Source organism: Corvus cornix, chromosome 1, assembly GCF_000738735.6.
Source record: "Corvus cornix cornix isolate S_Up_H32 chromosome 1, ASM73873v5, whole genome shotgun sequence".
Lineage (NCBI taxonomy): Eukaryota > Metazoa > Chordata > Aves > Passeriformes > Corvidae > Corvus > Corvus cornix.
The window spans coordinates 111754162-111776689 of NC_046332.1; the positions used below are offsets into that span (position 1 = coordinate 111754162).

The 22528-nt window shown below is 43.9% G+C and overlaps 1 protein-coding gene across 5 annotated transcripts; it reads right to left on the bottom strand.

Moving 5' to 3' along the window:
* Nucleotides 1-1214: 1214 nt before the first annotated feature.
* Nucleotides 1215-20740, bottom strand: LOC104686236 (norrin cystine knot growth factor NDP). Of its 5 annotated transcripts, XM_019283088.3 has the most exons (5): nt 20404-20740; nt 19331-19639; nt 10153-10213; nt 9137-9483; nt 1215-2035 (listed from the first exon to the last, which is right to left on the bottom strand). In XM_019283088.3, the coding sequence occupies exons 4-5, from the start codon at nt 9353-9355 to the stop codon at nt 1808-1810; spliced, it is 447 nt and encodes a 148-aa protein (XP_019138633.1). In that variant the 5' UTR covers nt 9356-9483; nt 10153-10213; nt 19331-19639; nt 20404-20740; the 3' UTR covers nt 1215-1807. The 5 variants fall into 5 exon arrangements, with proteins under 5 accessions (XP_019138633.1, XP_010392885.1, XP_010392884.1 ...); XM_010394583.4 differs by lacking the exon at nt 19331-19639; XM_010394582.4 differs by lacking the exon at nt 19331-19639 and having other exon boundaries at nt 9137-9491.
* Nucleotides 20741-22528: the final 1788 nt, after the last annotated feature.

Genomic DNA, 22528 nt, shown 5'->3' on the forward strand with positions numbered 1-22528 from the left:
GAGCCACTCAGCTTCTGGGGGTTGGGTTCACCCTTTTTTTTTGCCCACAGCTCTGTGTTATTGAAAAATGACCATCTCCAAGTCACCTTCAGAAGACAGAGACAGTTCTTCCCATGTATCACAAACCTCTCTAACTGGTGTCCGTGGTCATATCTGTCCCCCATGGCTTTCCACTTCTTACTGCCATCCTACTCCAGAGTTTGGCTTGCAAGGCCAGTGTCTGTCACCTCTGCCTTCACACCCCATACGCATTCATCATGAGGCAAAGGAATTAGGCTTTGCCTGAGCAGCCACAGTAACTCCTCTTGCTGTGCTCTGTCAGACCTCGGGGATTCCCTGTCACACACAGCAGTGTGCATCCTCCAGCTGCTGTGGATAGCATCTGCTGCAGATGAACTGGGTGGAGTTGAACAGATGGGCTGAACTCTGTTCTTGGAAAGGACTTTCCCTCCTTACCATGGGACCCTGCCAGACATTGCTGTGCATGGGAGCCAATCCTGTCTATCCCAGACAATAACTGTGGGATTGTGCTCATGGGTGCTACTGACCCTGAATTCTTACACAGCAAAGATGCTCTCAACACTCTCATGACTTCTACCAAAACGATGGCTCAGCCAGGTTTCTGTGAACAGCACAGACATGCTGCGGGCTGACTGCATATACTGCCATTTAATAAGATAAGAATTGTAATATGAGAGAAGAACACTTATGTTGTTTCCTTGCAGTCACAAGAGACTGTGAGTGAACCTTCCTAAAACCTCATGTTAATGGAGGAGGGACAGAGTTTCTCAGCAAATACCAAACACCATGCCCAAACTTTGGATCTCCTGTTGCTTTGAGATTTAGGATTTGGGGATTGCCTGTCTTTAAAAAGCAAAATGGTATTTGCTCAATGGCCTAAGAGCTATACATGAAAATAAGTCCTAGGTTTAGTCATCATTCTGGTGGCTCTGGTTCTGTACATCAACAGGTCTACTCAAGTTAAGAAATTACTCCATTTAGTATGTGGCATTTTAATATTTGATGAGTTTTTAGCTTTTGAATAATGGCTTTTGTGACAGACATGGTGTGTCACACTTACAGGCTTTTAGAAGGGAATAGTGAGCCTCATGACTTTTCCCTTCCCAAGAGTTTCTCAGCCACTGAACTCTGATGACACAGGGTTCAAATAATTGTTTCAGCTAGGCTGGGTATTCCAAGCATGGCATTTCATATCCAGTTCACTTTTCAATGGTTTATTTGTAATTTCTGCTAAACCACAGTTAAAGTTATCCAACATTTGGCCACTAGGTCAGTAACAGATGACCCTTGCCAACAGCACAGTTTGCTTTGAAGGCCAGTATAACTAGAAAACTGAGAATAAATTGATAGGTTAAGAGGTTGTCTGTGGGAACTGATGCCCATCCTCTGTCCAAATGTCAGCTTCCAGACTGCAGTGCTGATACCTGGCTGACCTTCTTCTCTGTTCCCCTGCTGCCCACAGCCTAAAGTAAAAGCACCTCTCTGTAGTCAGAGCTGAGTCAGAAAAAGAAGAAACTCTCAAAAATATCCTTTCATAAAAAAAGAAAGGCTTCTTAAAAACAAGTCCTCATGCTTTTGCCTTTGTCACAGCCCACACTGTGGTACCAGCACCCTCCAGCAACCCAGGATATTTTGTACTTCTGCTCTCAGATTCAATCCAGCCTGGTTAGTCCTGTCCTCGCTGCAATTGTGTGCTTGGAGCACGGGCCTGACCTAGGATTGTTTCTTGGGAGTCTTCCCCAACAGCAGCACCCCCTCGTCCCCCGTCTGCTGTGCCCCTTGGCCCCTAGGAGTTGCACTCCTCGCAGTGGCAGGAGAGGATGTAGCGGTAGGTGGCCGTGAGCCGCATGCCCCCCGAGCACCGCAGCCTCATGGCCTTCAGCTTGGAGGTCTGGGGCCGGCAGCAGTGGCAGGTGGAGCGGAAGGGCTGCTTCAGGACGGTGCTGAAGGAAACCATCGGCTCCGAGCGCGAGGTCTGGCTGCAGCGGCCTTCACAGCGAGCCAGCAGCACCATCTGTGAAAGAAAACACTCGGGTTAGGGAAAGTGTCCCCAGCACACAGCTGACACCAGCAGGTGGGAGCCTCCTTCCAGCCTGGCTGGGGTTTTGTCACTGCATCCCAGCCCCACACCGTGCTTTGCCCCTGCGCTGTGTCTGAGAGATTGGAGGAGATAATGTGGGCAGGAGGAAAAGCAAGGCTCCTCCTGAAGTCCCTGGCACTGACACCAGCAAGGACTGCAGGACCTGGACTGACCTCAGGGCCCCAAATGATCACAGCCAGCCCTGCTTTCCAGACACTGTGACCACAACTGCGAGTTGCTGACCCCAGATTTGTAGCAGCCAAGCCCTTAAATCATCAGCCAGACTGATACTTTGATTGGGTATTTACCAGTGTTTTGAGTATATACACCAGTGATCAGCAGAACTGGTTCTCAGGGACAGCGAAATGTCCAAGTTCTTAGATATTATGAGCATGCAAAGCAGAAATATAAAGAAGTATGTTTCTAGCTCAGCCCTTTGATAAAGATCACCTTGAACATGTATTTGCAATTATATGTGTATCTATATATCATTGCATCAGTTGTATCTATATAACATGCACTGCATAGCATAAGGCAGTAAAAATGTAAGAAGAGTTGAATAGGTTGCCAAACATGAGGGTTGACTCATGAGATTTCCCAAAAGCAGTGCAGCTCCTTGTTTCTTCTGAGTTCACCATGTGAGCTGTGACCAGAACAAGGTAACTTGCACAATGGGAGTCACTAAGGAAGGAAAGTCCATGGTCAGTCACCTATTCCCCAAAAACCCCTTGTTGAGCAGAGATGGATAGAGCATTAAGAACTACATAAATCTTGGAAAGGACCCTCTAAAGCTCAGCAAATGATGTGCTGGAAACAGCTGTTACCACCTTGATAACGGGTGTTGTAAAAGTTTGAACAGACTCATACTTTCATGGGAACGGAAATATTAAATCCATGTCAGCTAATTATCCTTAACCAACACAAACTTCAATATCAGCTTATTATATCATCTAAAGTAGGCAGTAAAACAGTTGCAAGTCTTTCCTATGACCACGGGAGAACATTACATTTTAACCATGCTGCACATATCTCATGGCTTTTTTCCAGACAATCTGAAAACAGCAAATATTTTACAGTGTTAAACCTTTTTGGGCTTCTTTCTCTACAGAAGCTCAACTGGCTGCAAATCTCTAAGTCATGCAAGCAGGTACATCGAATGTTTAATTTTCTCTTCAGTCAGAGTCATAAGGAAAGATGAGATAAAAGAGAGAGAGAATATTCCTGAAATCAAGTAGGAAATGACAGCACTGTCTGCATCCATGGAAAAGGTTCTGATCATCCATTGTGCAGTGCTTAAAAATGACTCTTCCAAGAGCACTTACATGCTAAATGTTTTGCTTGAAAATGTCTTAATGTATTGATATACTAGTGACTACACTTCCAGTCAATAGAGGTCACAAGGAAGATGTCTTCGTGAACTGATGACCTGTGCTTGGGACCATCTTGCTTCTTAGTTAAATTAAGAGATGGGTTCTTGTTGCCCTCTGACAAATATGCCATCTTTTAAGATTTGTAGCATAAATTTATGGTATCCTTCCTGTGGTACTGCATATTCCTACATAAATTAAGTTCAGCTGTGGGAAGGAAATTTCAGTGTATGGTTGAGTCACACCCAAGCTTTAGACCTATCAGCTCTGTCAAGCTCCTTAATAGCAGCGCCTTTAGTGTATAGAGAACATGAAAGGGACAATCACTACAGTGCTGTCACTCCATTACTCACAGATAAAGATCCACTTTTTTCCCCTTGGTAAACAAAACTCACTTCCCAGACAGGCAGCTGGTGAAGGTGTCTAATTAGATACCAGCTATGCAGGTATCTAATCCTGCCTGTATTGCAAAGGAAAGGAGCAGATTGAGACATTTAACCCAGTTAGTTTTCTTCCCAGCATCTTGACACCTCTTGTTAGGTCCCCTGCTTTGACCAGTTCACCAGACTGTGTGTTACAGGCTGTTCCCAAACATTTGGCTGAATCACAGAGTTAACTGGGTTGGAAAAGACCTTTGAGATCATCACCTATAAATTTTGGAGGTGAAGAGCAATCCATCAGCACCTGACAACTCTTTAAAGGCTTCAAAGACAACAGAGCTGAACTCTCCTCTGGAGTGGTACAGGGGGATGTGCAACAGCCAGAAATTCCTTTTTGGGAGGTTCAGAGTCCCTAAAGTCCCTTCCAACCAATCATTTCTATGATTTCAGCCCAAATGTGACAGCACACATTGCTGTATGTTGGGGCTGACTTCTGGCGGTTGATGCTTCTGGAGCTGGAAAAATCAGTCACTTTCTGGTACTGTTACCCTAAGAATTTTTATGGCACACATCTGCTCCTGTATCTGCAGGTACTTTCAGAAATGCCAATAAAACTAAAACAAGCCCTCAAGAAACTGGCAGGACTAGAGAAGAGTTGTCCAGAGTAATTATGGGGTAGAATTATCTGATGTGCCAATATGTCTGTCTGAATATATTTCTCATAAACAGCTGGCTTCCTTATGCAAACCCAGCCAATATTTAGTCAATGTGCCAGTGTATTTATAATTTATAATTTACAATTTATAAATTGTAAGCCTTGTCTTTAAAGACTTGCTTTAGTCTGAGGAGGCTCTAATTTTAATCTGCAATTTTTCCGGCTACTTAGTTTTTCATAAGATTAAGGTCAGTATTTATATAATGTAGAATCACACAGTGTTGGTTTTATACCTTGTTTTTGGATGACAGTGTAAACTCTTACAAATGGCACAAACCCAAGGTTATCAAGTTGAACTTTCAGGCTAAAAAAAAATATCAAATTTTCCGTTTTCATAGCTTTCTAACCTTCTGGGCTATGAAGGTTTTGTCCTAACCAAAATTTTCCTTCCTCTTCATAAATCCAGAACAGCACCAGTGGATTTTGACAGGTGTGCAAATGAGCTGGAAATAGCACGTACTTTGAAAGCTTTGCTTTGCCTTTTAATCAATTGCACCAGCTGCTTATTGCTTTGTGTACTATAGTGCAATAGAGATTATCACCTAAATAACTAGTAATGCCATGATGGCATAGCACAATAATGCAGTGGGTGTGTATATATAGTAAAAACATGTGGGTATTTTATAACCTGACACCTCTTGGCCCCCCTTGAGCCCTGCACATGTGAGTTTGTGCATGTCACCTTGCAGGGCTGGATCCAGAAGCACAGTGTCCTACCACAAGGGAACCACATGGGTCTATGAGCAGCTAGGGAAGAATATTATTGTCATTATCATTATCACTATCATTATCAGTATTATTTAAAGTCAACTGTCTCATAGGTACAAAAGAGAGCAACCTGAATCTGAGGCAATATTTGACTCCAATCATTTGAGCTGTATTCTGGAAATCCAGAAGCTGTGAACTGGTTTTTGTAGTCCTTTTTCTTCACCTTCAGCAACAAGCTGAAGCCTGAAAGCAGATGGGCTGAGATGCCTGAGAACAGATTTTCACATAGTTCCTGTGGCCTGGCTGCAAGCAGACATTACTGAAAATCTCCTGAGCTACCTCGGGAGTAAATGTCTTCAAACATCTGCTGAATTTTTCTTCATCTGCTCCATGTCTCTCTGGGCTGGATTCTTGAGTGCGAGGCTGTCAGTGGTAGCACACTTCTGGCACATCTGGACGAAGCACTTGTGACAGCCAAAATTGGAATTTAGGAGTCTCTGGCAGCAGTGAGAGAACCCAGCACATCGATGGAGATCGATGGGTCTCCATGACAGAGGTCAGGGTAAATCCAATATAGTCAGGAAAGGTAATACCTCATGAACTGCTACAAACATTTCCTTGAAGACAAAGGAAAACACTGTTTTTCTGGAATAAATGGCCTTCTTCCACCTCTCTTTTGTGTCTCTTTTGTATGTTTTGTTACTATAATGGACTATGTTTCCAAAGGATTTGGAAAACTGTTTTCATCGTCTGCCTGAAGCCACAAGCAAAAGGGATTTTAATGATTAAATTATATTGGCTGGATGTTTACCAGAACTGCTTCCCATGTGGGTACAATTGGCAGCCTCCACAGAGAAGCACATAATGGTGGACATAATCCTTTTTCAACCAGGACAGACAGCAAACATAATATGTCTTGCAATTTCTGAAGCCATTTTTAACTTCTGTAACTCTACGCTGCACCCAAAGGGAAAACATATGGAGTGAGAAAGGATATCTCAGTGAAACCAGTCTATCAACCCAAAAAAGGGCAAAGTCTCTGCTTGCCACTGTCAGTCCAGGCTTCCACAGTGGAAACTTGGTGGAAACAAGAGGTACCACAATTCCCACAGCTACTCCCCAGAACTTTCCATTTTTTGTGTTGGTTACATTTTATCACTATATATATATATAAGCAGACATTGCATCTAGTTTCCATTAGCATGTCTAATATTCCTCTGTGTTTACATGCTAGATCCAGAACAGAAGCCATATGTCTACCAGGATGATTCAGATCCCCAAGACCTTAAAACAAAGCAAACAAACAAAAAAAAAGCTTGAATTAAGAAAGTTTTCTAGGAAATTATTTCACTTCGTATGGAAACTGTTTTCATTTTCCATTTCGTGAGAAAGTCCATACAAATCACTGTACTGTTATAAAAGTGTTCTTGAAACCATTGTGGAATTTGGGAAGCCAAAAGATGTGATAATATTTTCAAATATGATTTCCATTAAAAGCTTGATTTAAAAAGAATCACTGACTTTTGTAGCCAGAATTGAGAATGTTTATGTCAACAACTTTTCCCTCAAAGCTCAGTTTTGAAATTATATGTTTTTCATTATGATGAAATCTAACCGAAATGTCCTCATTTCCATCAGCCCCACTCCTAAAGGCCTGATTGCTTTTTTGCTTTTCTATGTCATTGGGGATGATTAAAAAAGTGAATTGTTGATGGGTTCTTTTCCGTTTTTCCTTCCTTCTTTCCTTCCTTCCTTCCTTCCTTCCTTCCTTCCTTCCTTCCTTCCTTCCTTCCTTCCGAATTCCTTCCGAATTCCTTCCTTTCTTCCTTCCGAATTCCTTCCTTCCTTCCTTCCTTCCGAATTCCTTCCTTTCTTCCTTCCGAATTCCTTCCTTCCTTCCTTCCTTCCGAATTCCTTCCTTTCTTCCTTCCGAATTCCTTCCTTCCTTCCTTCCTTCCTTCCTTCCTTCCTTCCTTCCGAATTCCTTCCTTCCTTCCTTCCTTCCGAATTCCTTCCTTTCTTCCTTCCGAATTCCTTCCTTCCTTCCTTCCTTCCTTCCTTCCTTCCTTCCTTCCTTCCTTCCTTCCTTCCTTCCTTCCTTCCTTCCTTCCGAATTCCTTCCTTCCTTCCGAATTCCTTCCTTCCTCCCTCCCTCCCTCCCTCCCTCCCTCCCTTCCTCCCTTCCTCCCTCTCTGCCTGGTCTAACAGGTGATCAGAAACATGAAGAGAGGGGAGGACTGGTAGCACACAGATACCAGTAAGCAAAAGTCATCCACACCACCCACACACCTACATTTTGTCACCTTTGCCTCTCGCTGGAGTCAACTGTGACAAAATCAATAGTGCACAAAGAGATGCACCTCTGCAGTTCTCTCTGATAATGCCAGATGTCTCCCACATGGTAAGAAAGTCTAGTCTAGGCTACAGGCAAATCAAAAGGCCTCTCCTGAATCTCAAATAATGTATGATTTTACTGTTTGGATTCAGAAGAAGTAGGGCAAAAGTCTCTGGGCTCCCACTGCTGTGAATCAGGCATGGTTGTGCAAAGCCAGGCAGACAGCTCTGCTGAGAGAACAGTGTAAGGCAGCCCAGAGCAGAGCAGGGCTCCCTGTGTGCAATTCTGAGGCTGTCAGCTCCTCTCTGTTGAGCAGGCACAGGACAAGCCCGGCTGTCCCAGTGCACAGCAGCTGTCCTGGTGCACAGAGCACCGAGTGGGTCTTACTTGCTGTGGACACTTCTCTTTGTGCTTTATTTTAGGTTTTATGACCTGCAGCTACCTGTGGCATTCCCTCACCCCTGCACTGATTATGGAAAGCAAGGAACTCGTTCTGCACACGAAGGCATCTGGGGGTGTCTGCAGCCAGTGCTGCATCCATCTCAACTCTGTAAGTCCTCTCTCCTTGTAAATGAATGCTCCCAGGATCCCTGCTGCTGGGGTTTGTCATCAGGCAGGCACCCCACTTGTCATAAACCCTGTCACACTCCGGCCTCCCATCACTCTCTTACCCAACACAGGGCTGGCAAAGGCACTGGTGCTGGCAGCTGTTCCCTTTCCTTAATCCAGGGATGTGAGCGCCTGAGGCAAAGCTGCTTCCCATGGGACAGAGGGATGGCCCCCTCATCTGAATGTACAGACTGTATTAACTCAGACCGAACAAATTAGGACAAGACAAAAGAGACCAGTAAGGATTTTCCCATTGTTTCTCCCAATTCTTTTTCTCCACATAATGAAATAAATGTCTGTAGGCTACATGCACAGGCTGCTAAACCATTTTGACACAAAACTTTTCAGGCTTGAAATCCCAAAGGAAAGTCAATCTTGTATTTCTATCTACTCCTAAGCCCTACAGTTACCATCCAAGTGTCATTCTGCATGAAAAAAAAGGCTTTGAAAAGGGAGTGGGCAGGGAGAAAATAAACAATGTTCTTCACAACCTTGTTTAATTACCATTTTAGAGTTTGGTTCTTTATCTCAGTACTTCACTTATGGTAGCTATGAATTTACATGCTCCAGATTAAACACCCACTTGAAGGATGGGTGACTGGGGTGATCTAAACTCCCAAACTAGCCCATCTCCTTGGGACCATCAGCTGAGATCCCAAATGGGGTCCTTTGAAACTTTTAATTTACTGCATGTAAATTTTACCATCATCATGCATTTCTCCTTTTGAAAAGGTGAGAGTCAAGAGCCTTTATCTCCAGTCCCAGTTCTTATGTACACACAAGATGTCTCCACATCTGCATCCCCCTGCAGCTCGATTTTGGTGGATAAGAACTTAAGCAGAGAAAATCACCCAGAATGGCTCTTTTGAACAACTCTTCCCTCACAGCATTGTGCTGTGAGGAGGTGAGGGGAGGCCTTACCTTGGAGCTGCACTTGTAGAGAGGGTGGCTGATGGAGTCGACGTAGTGGTGCCTCATACAGCGGCTGGGGTCGGAGTCGATCAGGAAGGAGCCGTCTGTTTTACTGTCCGTGTCTCCCATCATCACCAGCAGCGAGAGCATGGAAATCGAAGCCGCGAGTACATGATTTCCCATTGTCGAGGAACTTCTCGCTGGTAACAGCAGAGGGAGGTAGAGCATTAAAAACCCACCAAATTCTGGAAGCCAGTTCCTTTCCAGGATGGTGAGAAGTCTGGTTTAAGTGTCTGAGCTGTCATTCTTCTTCTCAGGTTGGAGTCTGCCGAAATTGTAATCCATCAAAGAAACTCCTGCCCAGCTGGAATAAAAGCAACGTAAATCACAATCCTGAGCAAAAAGACCTCTGGAGAAAATAGATATAAATAATATTAAGACACTCAGGACCTTTCCTAGCCAAAATACATGCTCTGAGTGAGCATCATTCCCAGAGTAGGTAGGGAATATGGCATTAAGGAAGGAGATGTCAAGGCCTTGTTACTTTTAGCACTGTTCTATCATTTCAGGGAGAACCTTTTGACTTTTAGCATCGCAAGTGGTGCAGTGCCATTCTTTTCCACTTGGTGATGACCCTAATGTGTTCCCCTCAAAACTGGTGATTAGTAATACATCAGAAATTTCTGCAATTCGAAAGGACTCTGTATCCACTCAAAGTGCCAAAGAGGGGCAAAGCTTGGCTGCCTTCCATGTTACAGATGGGAATTTCTGGCCTAGATAGCACATGGAAAGGCTGGAGGCAGGCTGAGCTGTGGCTCTAGAGGCTGCCTGTCTCTGGTGTGCTGCAGGGACAAGGAACAGGATGGAGGGATGCTGAAGGTCCAAGCCCAGGCATGAAGAAAGTGGACTCCCAGAGAACTTGCTGAGCACCAACCTGCACTGCATGAGGAAATACCTGGGCCTCTGGCTGCCCTGCCCTCTGAGTACCAAACTCCCATGCACACACATAGACAGGCTTTACTTACCTACTTGTCAGGCAGCACTTGCTCAGTGTCAGCCTCTTCCCCACTAATTAAAGAGCAGCACCTGAAAAATAAATTTATTATTCCATAATATCCAAGGAATAAGTTTGTTTAGGTGGAGACATATGGCTATCTACCCAGGCATCTGGGTTTCTGGTTCATATTGGAGATCAGAAGATTCCCTAGGGAAAAGGCAAAGGACAGCCCTTGAAACGCTGCCCAGAGCTTTGTGCCAGCAGGGGAAGGAGAATATCTCCCTCAGCTGCTTCTTCACAGTCCCTTGATCCTTCTCACAAAGCCCTTAGTCCCAACTGGGTGATTAATTTCGCTTTTACTACAAACAGATATAACTTGAAAGAGCTGTGAATTATCCATCTAAACACAGCCTGATGAAGGATAGTCAAAGGATACTCATCAGTCCAGTTAAAAGTGCAAAGATTTTCTGAAAAAACTTAAGATAAAACAGTTCCCTGCTCACAAAGAAATGCTCCGGCAGAGCCTCTTGAGTATTTAAAGAGCGGATGTGTGCCTTTATTGCCTTATACAAGCCTCTTTCAAAACTGTTTTCTGGTTTGCTGGCAGTCCTCTAAACCGACTGATACTCATCTCCCGAACAGCCTCCCCACCAGAGTGCTTGATGACTTGTGTTCTGCTTTGTAGCCTCCTCCAGCGCTTCTGTGAGAGGAGTGCCTAGCAGCGACAAACACTTCCAGAGTTCATCCAAGTTGGGATGGTGCTGATGTGACATCCGAAGTCTCATGCTGGGAAGAAATGTTATTAGGGATGCTCTGTGTGTTAGAGAGACAAAGGTGCTCTGTGTATTAGACATTGTTGTTGTTCTTGCTTCAGGCTATTATCCATGTGCTTAAGTAGGAGAGGAAAAATTATGTGACTGTGGATTTAAATGACAATATGTTTTTTTCCCAGAGTCTGACATATGACCTGGTATATTTTCCTCAGCAAATGGGGTATTAAAAACATACTTTGCAATTTATGCATAAAAAACATATGCTTTTGCAATATAGAGAACTTAAACAAACAACATTAAACACTTAGGATCTCAGATATATTTATGCACAGCCTCATTCATGTCAATAAATATCCCTCCAAACATTTTAGCAGCATAGGAGAGAAATCTCTCGGTCATGGGAGCAGGGACAGACTCCCTCCCTGAAGTGAACTCTGCTACTCCAGTTCATGCAGATGATGCCCAAGGATTAGCTAACAGGAGGAGGGATGCACTATTTTTTTCTCCATGTTTAACCTTTTACCTACATTCCTATTCTTTTTTATAAAGAGGCTGACCAAAACATGCTGCTTGGCAAGGTCTCCCTCCAACATAGTTTATCATTATTACACACCCAGTAATTCCCTCTCCGTCCAAATAAATTTACTTGATATTAGACGGTCTCATTTCATGTGATATTACACCCAGGGATCCCCATTTCCCATTCTCTCTGTCCCACTGTTAATTCTGTGCTTCTATATCTTTCCCTGGTTTTGATCAGTATGATTTAATACAGTGAGAGAAATCTGAAGTCCTGGCTCAGTTTTCAAAGGCTTATCTCCTTAGTTTTCTTCAGGAAATAATTGGATGACACAGAGTCTGCCTCATGAAAACACTCTGAGAAAGCTGGAAAGACACAGGGAAAAGTGTGAGAAAAGGAATATGGCTGTACCTTCTTCAGGATAAGCACAGTACAAAAAGTATTAACACTTCCACAGTCTTTAAAAATTGCCCTGACACTCTACTAACAAAGAAATGTAGCAGGCTTTGGTAACAATACTTTGAAAGAAGTAAAAAGTATCACATATTTATAAGAAAAAAGAGAGAAAACCACTGTGAATGTGATCCATCTCCTGTGAAATAGCTGGTTACTGTTCTTTGCAGACACACTGGCAAAATGTGTAGGTGTATCTCCTGACACACCTATGGGAAGTGTGCACCAACGTTTTTCAAGCACATATATGATATATAATATATATGGCAGAAAAAGTCTTAGAGGGACATTTAAACACATAGAAGTTAGGGTGTAGATTTTTAATTCTGTAAGAAAAAAGTCAAAATATTTTCACTTAGGTACATCACCATGATGAGGTATGTTGCCGTGACATTTTCCATTTCCAGCTGTTGTTGTGCAATGGCATTTCACTTGAACTTAGCATTCTATTTTTTTTTAAGTTAAAAATTCCATTCCTTTTGAAATGCTGTCTGAAATTAAAAATAATTATATAATTATAGCACATGCTGTCAGGATTGGCATAAGTAGTTTCCAGTCTATACTTCTGTCCAAAAAACAGAAGCAAATACAATTGTGATCATCAATCATCATTACAATGACATTTTGTTTCATTTCATTCACGCTTTTTTATTAAAATCAACAATTCCACAGAGAAATTTTGTTATTCTACTTCGTCTGGTTTTTCCTCACTTTCTTTTCACGTAAAATCTGTGGTAGACAGCTCACCTGCCAAGCTAACAAAAAGGAAGCCTAAACCCTCCCTCTTTATGGCATCCTGTGAAGAAAAAAATGCAAAGGTGACTTCATATCCTCAGGCTGAAAATTTGCTACAGAAATATATGGCCTAACAGTGGATGAAAATCACTAGTTCACGTTTTTCAGAATTCACTGAGATATAGGAGGTTTTGTTAGCTACAGGCTTAGTGCCCTTTCCATGTAACTAACTTTCAGGATTTCATACAGACATAACATACTAAAACTTGTTACAGCTGTTACCTAAAACTGCTACAGCTGTTAACCTAAAAACTTCAGGGAAAAATAGAAGACAACCCAAAGAAAAACTATATTAACATACAGTCTAAGACTGTTCTACATGTGGACATATGGGCAGAGGTGGGGTTGGTTTTCCAACTCCACGTTCTTATTGACCGCTTTCTGAATAATGGAGATTTCTTATCATAGTTTTAATATCATTTAGAGAGTGGTGAAGATTAAAGTTTTGTTTTGCTTTAAGGACAGAAGAACATTCCATCATCTGGAATGATTTAGCCAGTCACTTTGTGAGAACATAAACAGAAATTCCCTTTTTGCTATGTATCTTGGAAAAAATAAGGAGCTGAGCAGTTCTCCAAAGGTCTATTGGATCTGCTCAGCTTTTACCCTGGAAGGTAGGAAGGGAGCAGTGGACAAGCTCATTTATGGTGTACTTCTAGTTAGTTGTTCCCTGAGCCCCCTGTGTTAGCCATGCACGTATGCTCAGCTTGGCCTTCATTTGCTGTGCATTTTCTGTGTTTGAGACTCCTGCTTGAAGATGAGGGCACAGTTTAGGTCACTCAATGCTTTTTATGTTTTGGAGGCTGCCAAAATCCCGTTAAAGTAGTGGTGTGTGTACATAACTTAAGCCTGGCCTTGCATGCTGTGCATATTTAGTAAACACAATTACTTGGATCCTACCATGTGGCTCCCTCATTCTGAATTTTATGTAAACAGAAGAGTTGCAAGACTGCTCAGTTTCTCCAAACTCCAGACCTAAAAAAGTGTCACTAACCATGTATGCGTATATATATGGACATATGTGTAAATTCACTGTTGCTGTTCTAACAAAAAAAAAAAAAGCCACAAAGTTCTTCATGAGACCAAAATGGATTTCTGAAGAACTTTATCAAATTTGGAAAAGTTTAGATTTTCCAGGAAGATAAAGATTTGGGGGCTTCACTCTCCAAGATCTGGATTGGAGTGGAAACAACTGTGATGGGCAAATCATTCAGTCAGGCTCCACCAGGGTTTGTTCCACAGGGTGAAATTCTCCACCGCCATGACAAGGGCAGCACGGTCTGTTCCCAAAGATCCTTTGGCATCCACAGCACTCAGGTGGCTTCCAGACCACGCAGCCATCCACACCATGCCTGGGAACAGCTTGGGAAGCACTGGGAGCTGTGGGACTGAATTGCACCAGTGACAATCTGAGCCATTCCAGAGGACAGTTCATCAAGTAGGAGAGACAACCTGAGATGAGATGCTGCGTCTGAGCCTGCTTTCTGTAGAACCACCTCAGAGTCTTTGTCAGTTCCAGTGTATCTTTTAGCTCTGTAAATAAATGCAATCATCTTCTTATCTAGCTGTTTTACTGTGGCCATTTCTTTTACAGCAGTGAAGGAGCTGGCCTCCTGTATATGCTGTCAAAAATCCTCACTCCACTCTGCAGCTGCCTGTCAAAACACCTGACAGAGCCACTGTGTGGCCATGTGGCAGCCAGGCAGCAGCAGGTGAACACAAGCAACCCCAGTTATTTGAGAAATGCCTCCACACAGCATTTGAACAGGTTTCTTCCCATCCTGAGGCAGGGCAACTACCAAACCAAATATTTTGAGTGAGACCCTTACAGGTCTAAATAAGTGAATGTTCCCCCAAGGTCTCATTATGCTAAAGAGGGTTTGCTTGACTGACATCCAGCTGTGATGGAGCTTGTCCCCTTCCATGCCAAGGGAATGTCTTCATCCGTGGTACAGGAGCTCCATCCACCCATTACACAGCAGGGCACTGTGTGCCAGCAAGGAGGGTACACAAACAACACACACCCCTGGCCAGAGCTGGCAGCAGCTGGTGGGGAAGAGGAGAGAGGAAGGAAAAAGGCAGTAAGAAGGAAAACAGGCTCAAAAGAAGGAAATTTAGGCCTCTTCATCTGGTAATCCATGGTAGAGAAGCCCATCTTCTGGTCCTACGAAGGCTGTGCTGTCCTACTGTGTGACTGCCAGTGACTGCAGGCATCGTCCCTCCAAACCCGAGAAGATAAAAGAGATGCTGCCTCTGAGCAGTCAGAAATGGCAAACCCACTGTTTACCAATACGGTAAATGAGAGAAACTCCTGCAAACCATTTTTTGCTGTGAGACTGCCTTAAGTTTTTTAATATTTCAGGAGAGGAATACCTGTGACTGTAAGCAGACTGAAAAAGAAAACATAGGAAGACCATGGCATTTGAAGCATAAGAAGCAACACAGCAATTGCAGCAAACATAATGGAAGCACCCTGGGAGCCTCAGCACTCATGGGATGAGCATAAACAGGACTGATTCCCCGGGCTTATTTAAGGCCCCAAAATTGTTCCTGCCGTGGCGACCTGGTGCGTGAGGTGGAACAAATCCAGCTGAATGGCACTTGAGCTGTCTGAACTTCCCTCTGCTTTTGAAGTTCCCAAGAATATTTCCAGCCCTTCAGGTAGTAGGAGAGGGGGAGCAGGAGGTGCCTTCCTGCTCGGTGGTTGAAATAACAAACTCCAGTGGGTACTGCAGGCTGGCATCCCGCCAGCAGACAGGCACAGGCCAACACGGAGAAAAGGGTTTAATACACTCGCACAGAATAACTGCTGGGGGACAAAAGAGTGCTTGTATTTTTATTCTTTCCTTTTCCTGCTTCCAGGGAGCTTTAAATAGATTGATTAGGGGCATGCATGGGATATCTCTCTAATGAGGGAGTAGAGCCATTTAATAGCAAGGTGATGCCAGCCTTGGATTCTTTTTTTATTCTTGTATGTCTCACTGAATATCAGAGTAGTCATGGTCTTGAGTCTCAGACAGCAGAGGAATACAATTTTCCACTTGGTCATCCATCCAGAGGGTGCTGGATGGGATTACTCCTCGGTGAAGCACCAGGTGCAGAGCTGAGCAGTCTAGGGCTGCCCATCCCTCTCAGGAGGCAAAGCAGGAAGGGTGGCTGCTGGCTACAGTGCAAATGTTCCCAGCCAAGCATTAGCTATAGGATTTGCTTCAGTAATTACCTCTACTTCAGTCTTATGACCCAACATGAGGCAAAATTACTCTTGGCCAAATTACAAGTTGCTGAGAGGTCTAGGGCATTCAGGCATGTGTCCTCTACCTGTTGGAGTGTGTTACAAGCAGGTGGGCAGTTTTTGTTCCCTGTCTTTTGCATATTTTCCAGAGAACTCAAAGGCCTGTAGTTATCAACAGATGCAGGAGTAGGAATGGGTCTTTCTATTCTTTAACACTAAGCAAACACATCCCTGCTGCTAGGACCAGCAGAGAGTGTTATGCATGCCGGAGACAGCACATGATTGAAGGGGATGTTCCCTCTCTTCTGACCCCAGGGGCAAAATCCTTTCCTCTTTTATACACAGGCAACATTCAGACCACCATCCATATACCTTATCCTCTGATAATTAGGGAACCTAAATATTTGGCCCATGGTAACAATTCTATGTCTTCTAACAAGCGGAGCAGCGTTCCCCTAGGTCCCACTCCCTTTCAGCCGTGCTGCTATGACAGCAATGTGATTGTCACTGCCATGGTATGCTTAACCTTTGCCAAACCAGAGCTGAGGCATTAACTCAGATCCTCAACCCACATGTCTTAAAGGGCAACATAACCTGTGCTGCCTCAGCCCGACACAGTCTGCAGCTCAGTAATAACAAGCACGAAAATGTGACAAGTGAAAGCGGTAACAATGATTGATGCAACTAGAAAAATAACAAAGAGAAGCTGAAAAATAGTAATGGGGAGGAGGAATTCCTGGGACCAGTGTCTCCATGGCACCAGCAGCCCCCTACTCTCACACCAGAAGAGAGGCTACACTCTCCTGTAGTAGAAGGGATCTTGATGCCACACAATGAAATTCCAGCAAACAGGACAAGGACTGATGGTGTCTGGAAGTGGTAGTGCCACTGCTACCCAGATAATAGTCTGAATTAGATTATGTGAGAAAAGGAGGAATATATAGACGACCAGCTGCTCAATGGCTTACTACAACCTTGCTTTTATTGTTCTGCTAAGTTAGAGGTGGGGCATCAGAGGGATTCCTAACATACCACTACTGAGAAATTTTAATATGTTCCACACTGACACATATAAAAAGGAAATAACAGCTGATCACAGCCAGCAGAGACTGCAACATCTCTTCATATGCATGCACAGAAGTGTGGTCAAAGTGGGGTGCTCTTGGCTGGGGCACCTGAGCTAACCTGACCCAACTAAACCTTTCTCCTGCCACTGAGTTCAGTTTCAGCAAAAGGACCGTCAAGTGTGAAGTCAGGCAGCAGAAAAAGAGGTGATCTGGACATGGCTGCTCACCCCATCCCAAGATACCAGGACATGGAGAAGGGCAGGGGAGCTGAGAGGCAGAACACCTAACACTGATGAAAAGAAACACGTGTTTACACAACCAACAATGATCCGGTGGAACAAGATATCGCAGAGGGCAAGAGTTTAGCTGGGCACAGCAAAAGGACCTGTTGTGTATGGGGGGGTTACAGCCACTAGGGTTTAATTTCTAAAGAGTTTTTGGAAGGGTTATAAACCCTCAGGTCTCTGAGAGTTCAGTGGATGGGGTTAGGGAAAATCCTTTGCCCCAGCAAGTTACCCCATAGCTGCAGCCACAGGGTCTGTGACTTTCTTTGATGTGGCCTCTTCCAGCCATGCTCCAAGAGGTGGATTGCTCAAATAACAGGGGGCTGTGGCACAGTCTCATGTAGCAAAACTTTTCTAAAACTCACAGGGACAATTCCCTCCTCATACTCAGAAGGACATTAGAGACAGAGGAATTTGTAATACTTGTAATACAACTATCAAATATTTATAATTGTAATTACAGTAATCATTGGGGGGGTGCAGAGAATTTTGTTTTCCTTCGGTTAAACAAATAATCCACCAGACAAGTTGCAAAAATGACTGTCTCAGTGTTTTCATGCAAGCTTTCACCACAGATAGTCAATTCTCTTCAAGTTCCAAGGACAACCTTGAGCACTTCCTAGTGCATCTGAGAGCAGACAAGCCAGGAAGGGAACAAAGTCAGCCCCAGGAGAAATGGGGAATGAAGCCAACCACAGGAGGACTCCCTGTCAAGTAAGTCACAGCAGGCATCAGTGTGAGCTGCCAAGGAGGTGGCTTATTTCCCTCCCACCTGGGCAAGAGAGACTGCAGTCCTGGCAAGGCAAGAAGCCAAGAACATGAAAATGCTGTCACAAACCTCAAAGGTGCATAAGGGACAGTTCCAGTGGGGCAGATGGCTTTTGTGGGAAACAGCCATGCCTAAGGAGCTACCTGGGGTACTGCTACTGCAAACTCTACCCAAGACTGTCCATAACAAATATCCTGCTCTGCAAAGGCCAGTCTTCAGCATGCATTAATCTGACTGCACAGACCCAGGAAACCTACATGGGACACCTTCAGGTAGAGAAATGAGCCTGTAACTAATCATCAGCAGCCCCTAATTATACCCTGTCCCTAAATCAAATTGCATTTTATTTTGTTAGCTTGAAATACCTATTCCTTCCACATTTGTTTTTAACCGGAAAGTCTTAAAGCATTGTTTTATAATACAAAATAAGATTTCATTAGCAGCAAGGGCATATCAATGTATATATAAGTCACATTGGGAACCCCTGATTCAAGCTGGTAAGTAATTACTCACCAAAGAGTTCTGTTTAGGTCCAGGAAATTATTCATGTGTATAACTACTCACATATATGAGTAAGGTCCCACAGCATGAAAAAAAGTGAGCATCATTAGTAATTTAGAAGGAAGGGGGAAAAAATAAAAGGTAAATGTCCCAAATGTAGCTATTATATTCTTTTGAGGAGGGACAAATAATAGCACCATGATTATTACAGCCACATTTACTGACCCCACCAGGCAGCTGGGCTGCTTCTATTAGAAAATAACTTTGCAATAAAGTACTGATTTGAAGTGAGTTTTTCCCCACTGCTGGTTTTAAATAATCATTTGCCTTCAAGTGAGTTTGTCCTAATTCTGGTTTTAGAAAACCTTTTGCCAGTCCTTTTTCAACAGGCAGAGTTCCCACCTCTCAGCCACTGTTACAAAGCTTTAGGACCTGTAAGTAACATGTAGCATATAGGAAACATATTTTTCGTCTCTAAAGATCTGCAGAAACCTTAAGAAGTTACTTGCCATGCCATCTCTCCCAGGCAGAAACAAACAAGATGTGTTATGGGGAGGCTATAAGAGAAATTTCAATGAACTGCAGTGTAGGGTAGGAAATCTGCCTGGCAGTGCCACAAGAGTCAGTGCTCACACAGACACACACACATCTTGCAAATTCAGATTTGTCACAAGAAAATTGCCCCCCTCAGCACACACTTTGTGTGACACTGCAGCAGTAGCTAACCCCGTGCTGAGACTGGTCCTCTTTGTTACCCTGTTCTTTGCTGCTGGACCCATTCAATCGAACTTTCGTAGGATGAATTCACTCACCTGAGTCCCCGCAGGGAGCCGGGGCTCTCCTCCTCAGCCGCGCTCTCTCGGGGCAGTGTCCGCTCCCGAGCCTCGCTGTGACACTACACTGACACTTGGCCACCGGGCTCACCGCAGGGAAATTCTTCTTTCGTCCCACAGAAACAGAGAACAGTCATGCTCGTGCCTCTGGCGCTGACACACAGGGAAACGATCTGCCGGGAACGGAGGAGAGCCTCCCTCTCCTTCAGCGGGCGGTCTGGGGTCAGCATCCTCCCGTGTTCGCTCCGGGCGGCACAGCCACGCCGCGCTGCGTGTCACGCCGGCCACCTACCAAATATACCCCGGGCGCTACAGCAAAGCACCGGGGCTTTCCTCGCAGCTCACAGCCAATAAAGAGTGTATGCTAAATCTGTCCTAATCCACAGCCAGTGCTGTCCGGTCCATTGGAAAGCCTGGCGGAAGTTTGGATGAATAATAGTGTGCGAATTATGAGTGCTCCCGCGAAGCGTGAGACACAAAGCTAGAAATAAATATTGCTTTTTTTTTTTTTAAATAAACATTAGAAACTGGTGTTTCAAATTATTCTGAGCATTCCAGCAGATGACTGGCAAGGGAACAGCAGGCGTAAGTTGTGACAAAAGTAAACAGCCAAACTTTAAAGTAGCAGGCTTGCCGGTGCTCATAGAGCCCTATCGTAGTGGGACAAAGAGGGTGCTGCCGATATGAGCGCTCTCTCGGTGAATTCAGGGCAGAGTCCAGCATGTCCATTCACTCCAGAGCCACACAGCTAGGACCAGCACAGAGCTGCAGACTGGAGCTCAGCGTGCTCACAAGAGTAGGTGTTTAACCAAGGTGCTCAAAAGCACCCTGGGCTACCTATTTGACCACATACAGGCAACCTTCAGACAGGAGATAAGGACACAATGATAAGGAGACACAGGGACTAGAGCTGTGTTGATTCAATTTAAGCACAGTTTAATTTAAAAAACAGTACAAGGAGAACATATCTTTGTCAGATAAAGAGATTAAGCACTCATCTTAAGTCCACATAACACTCAAAATCTGTAGGAATCTCTTATTTGCATGCTTACCTCTGGAAAATGCACCAGTCCTTCCTTTCCTCGAACTCTTTGTAGAGATAAGAAGAGGTCCTGTTACTTCCAAATGCTTTTGTTCTTCTGTCCCTCTGTCACATGGCTTGCCTTTTATATTTGCAACACACAAAAGTTAGGGCTGTTGTTTAAGAGAGAGAGGGAGAGTGAGGGAGAGAGGGGGCATGTCAAATGGAAAAGTGCCATTGCAGTCATATATCAATCAGGGCAGCAGCAGCAGCAGCAGCTCGCTGGCAAATGGGAATTCCACAGAAATGTGAAGCTCTTGTTATCTGAGAAATCACAAAACACCACCAGCCAAGCTCCCCTCTGCAGGGACTTATTATTGGCAAGCCAGGAAATAGAAGGAAATGTAGGCGCTTTTTTGATTGCTGTTATTGTTTCAGATCTGGAGATAAGGACGCTGTGCCATGTGTAAGGCAGTGGAATATAAATCCTGAATCAAATTCCTTCCTGAACAAATGCACCATGTGCAAGATAAAGCAAACCACTGAGAAGCAAGATAATGGAGCTAAGTAAAGAATATTACAGTAATGATTTAAAGAATTTGATAACTGTTTGCACTCGGAAAATATCCACAGAAAAGCTACCTGCTCCCTGGATTACTCATTAATCTCCTTTTTTTTTCTAACCAGTTTTTCTTAGGCTTTTTTAACTGTGATTGATCTCAGGTATCCTCAATTCAAGCTGTGCTGCTTGACTACAATTGGTCGGCTGAGTCATCTGACATTCCCTGCCTCTCCAGTTGGGTAAGCAGGTGAGCATTTTCTGTATAACTATATGTCTGCAAATCTGCAATTTCCCTGCTTCAGACAACCTGTCCTGAAATTCTGAAGTTTCTGTCAAATAAACTCAGAAGTTTGGTCAGAGAAGAAAGCATTGTCTTTCTACTTTACACACCTTTGTCTGAAGAATGCCAAGTTTGAAAGTAGTTATCCTTAAAATTTTTTATAAAATGTTGTGATTTTATGCCAAAAAAAAAAAAAAAAATTCCCTGAGGGGCTGAAGGCAGGCTCCATCCACTGGAAAACCCCACTTGCAACAAGCACATCACAGCTCTGGATGCACCGAACTCTCTTCTCTGCAGAGGAGGGTGTTTCACTTCCCTGTGGAATGCCTCCTAGTCATCCTGCAGGATTATGGGAAGCACAGACCTAAGCTGGTTAATTAAAAAATAGGCAACATAGCTGGCCATTCACAAGATGGATCTGTTCAGAGGCACTGGCCAGCAGATGGACAGGGTTCTGTGTCGATTGTGTTTGAACTCTAAAGGAAAGTTGGTATTTGATGGATGATGTTATTAGCTAAATGTCTTATGTGGTATAAGATCAAAGAACAGGTGGGAATTATGCCTTAAAAATAGAATATTTTAAAAGGGGAATGGCTTTTAGATGAGTAAGCATCATGGAAACAATAAAGGAGACTTTCTTTGGCTTGCTTTGCTGCACAGCCAGGTTTGACTGGTGGGATAAACAAACGACCCACTTAGGACTGAAATTCTTAGGATGTGAGTTTTGCTGCATATTTTTCCCTTCATATTCAGTGTTTACATTGTTTTTCCCCTTATGTCAACCTTGTGTTTCTCTCCCTGACCAAGTGTGTCCCAGCTCTCTGTTTGCTCACAGATGCCACCGTGGTCACCCAGGGTGGGTGGTGGCAAAGCTCAGCAGCAGCTTCACCTTGCTGCAACCACAGACTGAGACTGCTGCTCTGGCACTGCACTCACTTTAAACAGAGAGATCACACACAGCAATCTTTTTTAATTTAGCCAACACCCTCCTTTAAAATGAAGGCTATTGGCCCTTTGGTCATTGTACTGCTGTGTTGTCTGTCTTTTTCCACTGGCAAGAAAGTGATTTACATACTCCATTTCCTTGCACCAAGAACCTATCACGTGCAAGACAAAGTAGCTCCTGGATGAAAACCTCCAGGAGACAGTGGATATCCTACTCATGGTCCTCACCATGAAAATGATGCGTTAGGTTTGTTTTACTGGCACTGCTTAGGTTTTTTATCGTTGTGTCATCTGCAGGTGACAATATCTGTATTAATTTTTTGTTGGGTGCTAAGCATACTCAACAATTATCAATAATTCCTCAAACAG